We start from the raw sequence: 12,603 nt of genomic DNA on the forward strand, positions 1-12,603 counted from the left end.
ACTTCAGAACATGGCTGCTTGGGCAAGAGATCACATCCAAAGACCTCCCAGGTCTGTTTGATCCAGCTGGAATACAGACACTCCTTTAATCCCAGGAGACAGAGGCAAGCAGATCTCTGAGTTCAAGACCAGCTTGGTACAGAGCAAGTTCCAAGTAGAAAAAGGCTTAGGTCCAGGCATGGTGACACACACCTTGAATCCCAACACTTGGAGACAGGCATGCAGATCGCTGAGCTCTGGTCAGGCAGTTCAGATGATAGTGAGACTCCTGGCTTTCCTCCTCTGGTGGAGTGACTCAGTCAGGCTGCTGGTGGTGGGAGAAGCAAAGGCCTTAATTAAGGCCAAGGCCTCTCCATTTCTGCTCCTTGCTGTCCCCGGGCAGCCTACAGTCCTGTGCCTTTTGAATTTTTTTCTTTTTTCCCTAGCAAAGTCACTAGTGCTTTTTCTGTCTTTGCTGCAAGGCGGGGCATGCCAGATCTGCCATTGCCACCTAAGGAAACTCCCCATTAGTTGAGGAAGAACAAGAAGATCATCCTGAGTCTGTGTGTGCTGGTCCCGCCTTTCCTTGCTGTGTTCCGATGCTTCCATTTTGGAACTAGGTTACTCTAGCCCATTATATTTTGGAAATATATCATTATTTTTTACAGGTTTGTTTATTTTTATTTCATGAGCATGCACAAGTCTGTGTACCATATGCATGCAGTACCCATGGAGTCTAGACGGTATCGTTAGATCTTTTGGAACTGGAATGACAGTAGGTTTTTAGCCTCGAGAATGCTGGCAAACTGGAAAGTCTAGTTTTCTTAGAAAAGGAGAGGTGAATTTTTTTTTTCTTACTGACTTTTTCAAGCCAGAAAAATAAAACCAACAAATCTCAGATGTTCAGGTGACGAAATGGAAAGTACATTAAACATTTATTTACTTAGCGTGTGTAGATGAGGACGGCTGGGTGCCGCAGTGCTCCTGTCGAGGTTAGAGAGCAAATTGCACAAGCCGCTTCTCTCCTGTCATGTGTGGGGTCTGGAGATGGGGCTTAGGTTGCCAGGCTTTGAGGCAAATGCCTTTCGCTGCTGGGCCACCTGGCCACCCCGGGTGGTTATTTGTTTATTTATATTTGAGACAGGGTCTCTTGTGGGCTCTTCTAGCAGGCCTGGCCTCGAATTTCTGATCTTCCTTCTTCTGTCTGCCAAGTCCTGGGATTACAGATGTGTACCAGCAGTTTCAGCTAAGATGCATTTTTATTTTTAAATTAATTTTATGTTTAACTTTTATTTATTTTTATTTTTTAATTAATTAATTATTAATTCACTTTATATCCCAGTTGCAGCTCCCTCCCTCCTTTCCTCCTGGTCCCACCCTCCTTCCCTCCCCCCCACGTACTCCCTTCTCTACCTCAGAAAACGGAGGCCCTCCTAACTATCCCAGCAGCTCAAGTCGAATAAGATGTGGTTTTTTCAAATAAGATGTATTTTTAAAGCACTAGGAACAGATAAGAACGTTCTTGCATGATTTATGTTTTCTAGTAATATATTGTACTCTGAATTCAGCCACATAAGGTTATATGTAATTTAGAGGCATAAATATTTCAAATAAGACCTTTTTGCTTTTGTACCATTACCTTGCACCTCGGCTCAGTAAAACACGTTAAGTGCTGATTTTCTGTTGGGACTTGTAGCTCGGATTAGGTAACCTCTTCACATGGATAATGAATTTAAATGTCTGGGAGGTGGTGCAAATTGCTAAAAGTCCTCAAGATTCAGAGATGGGGTCCTGGTCAGAGCTGTGTAAAGAATGAGGAAAAGCAAAGTATACACATGATATAGTCCCTCCAGCCCTGGGTTCTTTCCCTGTAGACAACATCCCCTTTGAGGGCTAGACTACTCCAACCTCTTTCTGATACTGTAGTTCAGTGGGCAGTGCCTACCCTGTCACTAAGCACTGTTGGGTGCTGGAGTGAGTGAGTGACTCTAAGGCATTGGAGTCCTTCCAAGATGATTTCCAATCCAGAAACAAGGAAGAAGAGTCACTGAGTGACAAAGATGGTGCAATCACTGACGCTGGTTGGCCCTTGGAGCAACTTCCAGAATGTGTGACTGAAACGGTCTGACGACAGTAAGAAGGATTGCATTTAGGATTTTTATTTAGCTAGTCCCTCTGCTCAGCCTCACCTTAATCCACCTAGACTGAGGTTTGGTTTTGTGAATATCGTTTTCTATTACTTTCCGTTAAGAGTCTAGGAGTGCACCTCAGGGCTCTGAGCACAGGCTAGCCAGAACACCGATGAATAAAGAAATAGAAAATAGTAATAATGAAAATAAAGAGTGTCAAAAAAGTGTTCTCCTTGCCCACTTTTGAAGGACAAGCATTCCATTGAGAAGTAGAGTCACAGCTCCCTACAGCAGGGAAGAGTTCTGAAGATAGGTTTCCCAAGAAAATAGGTTGCCTGCCATACCCTTAGGCAGTTACCCATTTGTCAGCAATCACAGAAAGACTGGAGATCAGGGGAAATGCCATCATTAAACCTGGTGATAACCACATGAGCAGAAGTGGGAATCAGTTTGGAATAAAAAGACTTCACAGATCTACAGAGAGAAATAGCAAGCCTTAGCAAAGCTGCAGAGGGCTCAGCAGATCAGAGCCCATGGCTATCAAGACTGCAGGGTTTTGTCGGGACCAGAGGGAGGCCTCGGGAAGCCTCTTCCACACCTGGATCCTTCTACACCTAGCTTCTGTTGGAAAGGATGCACTGAGCAAATGACTACGGTCAGGCAGCAGAGTGAGGCAGCTGTCCTGTCATCCCATGCTGGTTCAACGGCTTCCTCTGCGCATGCCCTTCTTAGACCTTATCTGATCATACAGGTTCAGCTTGTGTTCTGCTGAACTGGCTTCCTGCCTGGGAGAGCTGAAATGGCTTTGCTGACAGCTTTAAACCATTTTTGAAAGCAAGGCAGTGTGCATAATGAAGGGCCGTGTTTGCTAGAACAGAAATACCACGATCTTATGTCCCTTCTTTGGTTCAATGACTAGAGGCTTGGACCCTGGGCATGTCCTCAATTTGGGGGGCTAGGGATGTAGCTCAGCAGTGCAGAGCTTGCCAAATAAACATGAGTTCTTGACTTAATCCTCAGCACTAGAAACAAAGCAAAACAGAACAAAACACACTTAATTTGAGGTCACCTTTTCCTTCTATGGTATACAAGAAATGCTCTGGTGAGACCACAGGGCAGGCCTGTCTACTTTGCAGTTCCAAATTATCCCTTTGGGACACTTTCTAAAGTGAAGAAATTGGCCTAAATCCCTGTATTTGTGACCTGAATTAGTTCAACATCAAATGCTACACTTACAGTTATATACAGTACACAATGAAAGAAACTATTTCAGGGCTGGCTAGATGGCTCAGAGGACAATGCATTTGCTGTGCAAAGCTGACGATCTGAGTTCAATCCCAAGAAACCACAAAAAGATGGAGGGAGGGTCACATATGTTTCTGCGACACACACCTGCTACCTCAATAACAGTGAGTAAAATGTATTAAAATGAAAAGATTGATGGTTTGGCACTTGAAAATAGTCCTGTATTGCTTGAGGCTTTTTACTTGATTTTTCATAAGCATCTTCATCCATATGTGACTTCAGAGTTCTGAATATACCCAGGATGAAAGTGAGAAAAGGGAAGGGAAGAAATAGAATGCATGCAATCATACCTGTTCCTGAATTATACATGGTCAATAAGTCAGGTAAATAAATGAATAAATGGATAATATCCATTATTCATCTAACTTTCCAAGAACCTTTATTTGAAGATTTGAGCACCTAACACCAACTACAGGTAGCGTTCTCTGTCACCTAAGTGTGACCACTGTCATACAGTTAAAGGACGCTAGAACATACGGAGCTAGTCTTTATTTTATTTTATTTTTTAAATTCCCCCTTCCATTTCTAACACCTGCGGGCCTCCTCCCAGATCTTCATCCTGTCTTCTGGGAATGGCTTCGTGCTGACTCACAGCAGAATGTGACAGTTCCCCTTCAGTGCTCCAGTGCAAGGCTGGGAGAGGGGAGCTGTCAGACCAAGTGGGTAGATGTCTCTAAATGCCACTCCAAGACCCCAGCCAGCTCATCCCTTCTCTCCTTACAGTACACATCCCGTCTTCAACCCGTACCATCTAGAGAAGTCGGCTGTAAACTTTGCATGGTCATGCATCGTCAGAGATCATGACTGGACCCTCGTGCAAGTTGACTGAAGTGAATTCTTTGGCAGAGCCCTGCGTGTAGCATCACCATCAGTGAGTTCACCATCCTACAGGTCCAGCCCCCCTGGCAATATGCTAATTCTGGGTGAAATACTGAGCCTCAGCAGAAATGAGGAAGTGCCTGGGCAGCCATGGGCTGCAAAGGGCTACCCTGGGCTCTTCAGGTTCTTGGCTGATCTTAAACTTAGTTGTCACCTCAGGCTTTTAAATAACCAAGCTATGAATGTTTCCTAAATTCTAAAGAAATAATTTAGAATAGTTTGAACTGACAACTTCTCACTGTAATGAAGACTATTTTTTTTTCACTTATTTCTATAGAAAGAAAAAAGAGTTGGAGTATAGCTCAGTGGTAAGTGCTTATTTTGTATGAACAAAGCCCTGGTTTAACTCTCAGAATCACAATAAGTAAGTAAATAAACACGCTTCCTCCTATCCTGTTCACCCACTCAAGAAACACCAGGCTCTGGGTGGTGATGGTGCATGCCTTTAGCCCTAGCACTTGGGAGACAGAGGCAGGCAGATCTCTGAGTTCAAGGCCAGCCTAGTCTACGGAGTGAATTCCAGGACAACCAGCTAGGGATTCACAGAGAAACACCAGGCTTCTAGTATGTAAACTGCTGTGTACTCAGGTGTAAAGAAGCCAGTGTAGCTCGCCTCCCCGCAACTTACATGCCATGATAAGGTGGGTAGTAAGAAGTTATGAGAGAAGTACGTAAGAGCTAAGCTAAAGAGTTCAGGCCAAGTACAATGAGGAGTCTGGTTGCTTGCCTAAAGGCTTTAGGAGCCATTGGAGTGCTTTAAGGAGAATTACATGGTCTACTCCTTGGAATCTGGAAAGTTGACTGTGGTTGCTGGTTGGATATGTAAAGGAAAAATAAACGTAAGACCAAGCCCAGAAGGAACTCAGCCTGGGCAGGCGTGGTGGGAAGAGAGAGGTCGCTAGAGTGGAGGAGACTCATATAGAGAAGAATGGCTATAAGGCTAAGGATGCCCAAGACCTCCTTGAGAGCCAGGCGTGATGGTGCTGGTCTGTAATTTTAGCACTTTGGAGGAGAAAATAGGAAGCTTAGGAATTCAACGTCATCTTCTCCTACATCATGAATGTAAGGTCATCTTGGGCTACATGAGACCCTGTCTCAAACAAATAGAAAACAAAATCTTGGAAACCTTCCTGAATGGAGCTTCAAGTGGACCTCCCTCTGCCTTAGGATGATTACCCAATAGATCCAATGTTCTCAAGTTCATCCCTTCATTCACTCCATTGTAAGCCTGCCCAGGGCTGGTCACCTTGCTTGATAAACCAAATGGAAGAACCTCGGACCCTCAAGAGCTTCCTTCCACCAGACAGAGAGGTAGACAAATGTTGCATGAGGAGAGATGATTCATGTTAGGAGAGAAAGAAGGCTCGGGGTGATGAGGTGGGGCGGGGGGTTGGAGGGAAAAGGAGGGGGAAGGGGAGGCTTAAGCAGGGTATTGCACAGGCCTCCCTGAACCTAAGGCAGAACACACACACACACACACACACACACACACACACACACACACACACACACACTGATTCTACATAAAAATGCCAAAAGGCAGGGGCCATACCTGATATTTTCTTTGCACTTAGTGGGAATGTGGTATTTGCTGAATCAACACACCAAATTAAATGAACAAATCTGATTGCGTTTATTGCTGTTTTGGCTTGGGACCATAAATTTGAGTAGAAACTGTAACTTCAAGGATGTAGGCAAAACATACATACATATAAAATAAAGTAAATCAATCTAAAATATAAATGCTTTAAAATTGTGTGTGTGTGTGTGTGTGTGTGTGTGTGTGTGTAATGTATGTTCGTTTGTGCGTATACTTGTGGCAGTCAGCGGAAGCCTTTAGCAATCAGTTCTTTCCCTTCACTGGCATGGAAATCAGGCTGTCAGGCCTGTGAGCCAAGCATCTTTATCCCCTGAACCATCGCACTGACCCAATTGTCTATATTTTAGTAGCAGCATCATTAGTATTCAGTCTGTGTCACAATGATGAGAAGGCAATACTATATTCATTTAAGATCTCATATAGAGCACATTTCCACCATACTGAAAAATACTCACACATAATATTATTGAAATCACCATCATCATCATCATCACCATCACCATCATCATCATGATGCAATACTGGGGAGTGACCCCAGGGAGTTTTACATTTAAGCTAAGTACTCCACCACTGAGCTACATCCCCAGATCTTCTTACTTTCATTTTGAGACAAGGCCTCACTAAATTGCCTGGGCTGATCATAAGTTTACCCTTAGTGCTGGCAGCTGGCAGGCCTTGAATTTAGAATCCTGCCATTATGGTTCTGTGACACCATGGCTTTGTTATTACTGGGCTTTTCTTTTTACAACTTCACACATGAACAGCATACAAAGCACAGTGCTTTTTAACAATGATACAGGAGCATGTCCCATCCGTACTCTGTGACATATTTAACTAGCCATCCGACATTCTCCCATCCCTGCTGCTGATCGTCCTTAATTTCATTTTTATAATTACAGACATGCAGGGCATCCCTGGCAGCGTTGGATCTTTCTTTAAATTCTTCTCAAGATTTATTTTTATTTTACATGTAAGGGTGTTTTCCTTCATGTATGTCTGTGCATCACATGTGGGCAGTGCCCCAGGAGAGCAGCAGAGCACACCGGATGCTCCACAACTTGAAGTTACAGATGGTTGTGAGTCACCATGTGGGTGCTGGGAATCGAACCCAGATCCTCTGCAAGAGCAGCCAATGCTCTTAATCACTGAGCCAGCTCATCTTTTATCTTTGGGTTTTTCTTACCTTTTTTTTTTAATCTTTATTAATCCCTGACACTTTTCAGTATCAAACATAACTTTTGGCTGTCAGCGTAGCCTTTGACGCTTGAGCCATTCCTCTAGGCCCAAACATAACTCAAGAAATACAAGTAAAGAGCAACCCACTGTTTATTTCTGTGGTAGTGTAAGTGGTCTTTGGAGATGGGCGTGACAAATCCGAAGAGGAAGCGGGGATTTTTCAAATCTTGAAATGGATTTCACCCACATTATGTGTAGATTTGCTGTATCTCTTTGCTTTGTCTACGTATTTTCCTGGCCCCACAAATAAACAGAGCAAAACAACCAATAAATGATTAACTCTACAAAAGTCATCCTATAGCTAGGGCTGGGTAGTTGTCTACAGTGGGCATATTCAGACTTGTAGAGGCAGGAGGACCATGAGTTTGAAGTGAACTTATGCTACATAGTGAAACTTTGCCTAAAAATGAAGAGTAAAGTATGAACACATCTTCATGTTTGTTTGTTTTTTTAAACACCCTGCTGTGGGGGCTGGAGAGGTGGCTCAGCTGTTACAAGTACTTGTTGCTTTCCCTGAGTTTGTTTCCCAGCACCAAGGTTAGGCTGCTCACAACAACCTTAACTGTAACTCTAGGGTATCTGACGCCCTCTTCTGGCCTCAGTGGGCACCTGACTCTCCCCCATCCCCCTGCCCCCCCCCCCACCGTCACCCACACACACACTTAAAATAAACCTTGATGCTAACAACAGAAAGATAAAAGGAAGGAAGAAGAAAGGAAGAAGAAAGGAAGGAATGAAGGAAAGAAAGTAAAGAAAGAAAGAACCTAAATAATATGCAAATTAGGAGACTTCACATAAAAACCTGGTGTTCTTTCTTTTCTTTCACTCCGGACAGTAGCTTGTACAATCTTCTTTGCCCACCTGGTAACAACCAGATGAATCACAACTCTAGCTCCCAGATATATAACAGTCTGTTAATTGGGATAGCTGGTGCCACTATCTCAAAGAACGCTTTTATCATCAGAGACACCACTCAAAAGGAGCTGGCCAAAACCCAAACCAAACACCAAAACCAAAACCAAAACCAAAAAAAAAAAAAACCAACCAAAAAAACCTAAACCCCCAAACCAAAAAACATCTGAGCAAGCTGGGTGTGGTGGCATACACCTTTAATTCCATCACTCAGGAGGCAGAGACAGGCAGATCTCTTTGAGTTTGAGGCTAACCTGGTCTAAAGAGAGAGTTCCAGGACAGTCAAGGCTATTACACAGAGAAACCCTGTCTCAAAAAACAAAACAAAACAAACAAAACAAAACAAAATCTCAAAAGGAACTGGCTCTTATGTGTGTTCCATGGTGTGTTATGGAAAAGGACAGGTGCATTTAGGAAAACAAATATGTGACCAAGTCTGTCACTCAAAGCAAAGGGCCACACGAACTATTTGCCTTAATAACCAAAGGAAGCTGCAGTACTCCAGACAGTTCTGGGCAGCCACTTCCTGATGATGACTCCATTCTGTGCATGAGGAGTACAGATCCGTGGTGGTCACTATGAACCCTGCCACAGATGGCCATATGTCACAGACATGAGGACAAGTCGAAGAGGCTTTGCTTGACAAGGTTCCAGAGACCTCTGGCTGTCCAGCATGATCTCTAGACATCCAGAACAGCTGTTGAGCCTTTGTTTGACAAAGTTCCAAAGATTTCTAGCTGATCACCACTGCCCTTAAACAGTGTGTATGGTCCAGGTGTAATGTGTAAAATCTGCCTTTTTTCTCCTAAAACTGCTGTTTTCTCTTTGTTTCTTAGCCCTAAGGAAATTCATACAGGGAAAACTTTTTTCCCACAGAGAATGTTGAAAGAGGGCATTTGGCCAAAGGCTTGAGACAATGATAGAGTTTTTGTTCTGACTGTGAGCACAAAGGAGAAACTGCATGAAAGAAAGTTAAGACTTTGGCATAGCAGTACCTGGATAGATACTGTTACCTGTAGAAATGTTTCTTTAGAATCTGCTTTGAGAGCAATAGAAGGTGGGCTTGGAACGTAATGTTTTACAGATAGTTTACGATAAAGGACCCCTCAGTAGTGAGCCTAGGATTGGATAGGTTTGGGACTGGGAGGAAATCAATTTTTTTCTTTATTAGAGAACATTTAGCTCAAGCTATGTTGCTATGACAATCTTGTAAACACAATGGCTTTAGCCTGGGGAAATTTATGATTAAACTTTCCCCAGTATTGTTTAAGAAATAATAATCAGGTTATGCTGACCATTGCTTGGAAATTGATGATTTTTGCTGTATGCTTTATTGTAGGTTATACAGAACTGTTTGTATTTCCATGTTAGATTGTTCTCTTTGTTGATTTTTGAATGCCTTATTGATTGTAAAAGATGAGAAAAATTATGATGTGCTCTGTAATGAAAAAATTAAACTTTATTTTAATAAAATACTGGGCTTGGCCCAAGGAGAATGGCAAGCAAGTAACAGACATGAGAGGGTAAGCTAGAGTGAGGCATGATGGCAAGAGAGCTAGAGAGATGGGGACAGTAAGAAGAGAGCTAGAAAGATGAGGAACAACGAGCAAGGTGTCAGTCAGACAGCAAGACAGAGACGGAGACAGACAGAGAGCCAGAAAATAAAGTTCTCCTGGGCTTTAAGACCCTCAGCTTGTACCACATATTCCTAAATCTCCAAGTATTTTTTTTTTTCCTCTGTTCCTCAACCTCTCCTCAAAAACTGGTTCCTCTAGCTAGTTGTTCAACCAACAGTTGGTTTCCCTTAACCAACCTGCTCAATCCTCCCTACTGCAGACCCAGCTCTCTTCTCTCCTCTTCATTGTTCCTGGAGCAGGTCTTGCGGAGCAGCAGCCATATATACTTAGTTTGCCCCCAGTCCTTCTCTCATTTTTTTTTTTTTTTTTTGGTTTTTCGAGACAGAGTTTCTCTGTGTAGCCTTGGCTGTCCTAGACTCACTATGTAGACCAGGCTGTCCTTGAACTCACAGCAATCCACGTGCCTCTGCCTCCCAAGTGCTGGGATTAAAGGCGTGCGCCACCACGCCCTGCTCCCTCTCTCATTCTTATTCCTGTGTGGTATGTATTTGTGGCTCAAATGCCTCTGCCCTAAGGGTGGTGGATAGACTTTGAAGAAAGATAGAAGGGGGCAGATTTTACTTACAACAAAAAAGACACATGTTGTACAGGGAAACATTTAAATTTTAAAACATTTAAGTGTTAGAAGACTGATTGAGGTTTTCCTGGGGTGGAAGGAAGGCACACAAATCAGTGTGGGATCAGATTCCAGGAAATAAAGTCTTGGAAAAGGCAGGCCCCTGGGGAGGAATGGCTACTTAGCATATCTTAGCATATGGAATGTTAACCAACTGTGTGCCTTATAAGGCCCAAGAGTGGTAGGAAACTAAGAGAGAGAGCGGGCATATAAAACTGGACAGGAAGCCGGGCGTGGTGGCGCACGCCTTTAATCCCCGCACTCGGGAGGCAGAGGTAGGCGGATCGCTGTGAGTTCGAGGCCAGCCTGGTCTACAAAGTGAGTCCAGGACGGCCAAGGCTACACAGAGAGACCCTGTCTCCAAAAACAAAAACAAAACAAACAAACAAACAAAAAACTGGACAGGAGAGGTAACAGCCATGTTTCCTGGAGGCAGAGGGGAAAAAATGATTGTGTGGTCATTTTTTTCCTGTCAGTGGGCGGGATATGAGCCCAGCATTGCACCAGCCTGAAGAATCCCTTCTCACTTAGTGACCTCTGGTCAGATAAAGCCAGAGTGTGCAGCAGCAAAACAATTCAGGACAAGTAAGAGAGAAGCAGTGAGTGAGTTTATTAACTAGTTACACAAAGAGACACGCTGAAGACAGGGATGTGGGCTTCCAAATAGATAGTCACACTTCGGCGTCTTTGCAGTGACTAAATATCTGACTCTGTGGCTTTAAATTGCATCGGTCACAGGTTGTGACTTACAATCAAGTTTAAAGATTGAGCAAAACTTAGAACTTTTAGTAAAAAATTAAGTAAACATAGGAGCTAGTTTAGTTATTTCTCTTAAAGGATTTCCTTTTGGTAATGGAAGTGTAAGGTTTTTTTGGGGGGGGGAGGTGCTGAGATTTGGAGGTGAGCAGTCACAGACATTCTGTATTACACATTTATTTACTTATTTTGCAGGGAGGTGCGGGTGCCATTGATCAGGTCATCAGGCTTGGTGGCAAGCATCGTTACCCACTGAGCCATCTCACTGGCCCTGCCGAGAAACGTTCTACCTCTAAGCAAGCTGATGCTGAGCACTTAAGCAGGGCGTCATGACAGCTAGGCAAGAGCTCTGCCCCTGAGCTCATCTCCAGCCCTGGTTGGTTGCTTGTTTTTAATACCCTTATTTGGGACGTCTTTAGAAAATCCCACTTTTTCTCTGTTGGCAATTTTGGCTTTGCCAACTGTGTAGAATAAAAAAAAAAAACACTTAGTTTTTATTTTATGTGTGTGGGTGTTTTGTTTGCACTGAGGAGGTGGTGTTTGCACTGAGGTGGGTATCAGGTCTCCTGGGATGGAGTTACAGATGGTTATGAGCCACCCTGTGGGTACTGGGAATTAAAACCAGGTCCTCAAGAAGAGAAGCCAGTTCTCTTTTTGTTTGTTTGTTTGTGTTTTGAGACAGGGTTTCTCTGTGTAGCCTTGGCTCTCCTGAAACTCTCTTTGTAGAGCAGGCTAGCCTGGAATTCATGGAATTCCTCCTGCCTCTGCCTCCCTGAATGCCGGGATTACAGGCGTGCGCCACTGCAAACGGCTCAGCCAGTCTCTTAACCACTGAGTTATGTCTCCAGGTCTGCATTGAGTTTCTTGATCCTCATTCAACAAACCCCAGTGTGGATGACTTCGAATTCTTCCTGTCTTTTTATCCTGCCTCATGCCCATTCACTCTCTGGGGCTAGGCTTGAGTTTAGAACTCAGAGAAGACTGAAGGCAAACACTGGTCTAGCAGATTAACTGCAGGAGTGTGTGTGAGTGTAAGTGTGTGTATGTATGAGTGTGTGAAGGTGTGAGTGTGTGTGTGTGTATGCGTGTGTGGTATTGTCTAAACCACTCTATTACATAAGATAGTGGGTATGTGATGAATCTTACTTTAAGGGTTGCTACTGACACTATCTGGTCAGTTACATACGTACTTTTCATTTTTCCTTTCCCTTTTTTGAGACAGAGTGTCCCCGTGTAGCCCTGGCTGTCCTGGAACATGTTGTTCTATACATCAGACTGTGCTTGAATTCAAGATAGCCCTACCTCTACCTCCAGAGTACTGAGATTAAAGATACCACCCATCTCCAGATATGCAATTTTCTAAATTAAGGTGCTGAAAAAAGGCTCTCTTCAGCTTTTTCTAACAATTTTGCTTTACTATACTCAGACTTAAAGTAGTGTTTCTGTTCTTAGCCGGTCCCTCCTACATCCTATAGTAAACAAACACGAGCCCAAATTCCCAAAGGCTGGATTGCAAACCTGTCAAACTGAGTGTTACAGATGCTGTGGTTGGTG

At 43.6% G+C, this 12,603-nt stretch overlaps 1 protein-coding gene across 1 annotated transcript in view; it reads left to right on the plus strand.

Moving 5' to 3' along the window:
* Positions 1-11,540, plus strand: part of CEP78 (centrosomal protein 78) — a 55,418-nt gene extending 43,878 nt beyond the window's left edge. The window contains exon 15 of the mRNA XM_084772278.1: positions 11,245-11,540. Within this exon, the coding sequence (XP_084628404.1) occupies positions 11,245-11,382 (138 nt within the window). The 3' untranslated portion in view covers positions 11,383-11,540. The remainder of the gene's footprint in view (positions 1-11,244) is intronic.
* Positions 11,541-12,603: the final 1,063 nt, after the last annotated feature.

The sequence above is a fragment of the Acomys minous genome, assembly GCF_964271855.1.
Source record: "Acomys minous genome assembly, chromosome: 2".
Taxonomy (NCBI): domain Eukaryota; kingdom Metazoa; phylum Chordata; class Mammalia; order Rodentia; family Muridae; genus Acomys; species Acomys minous.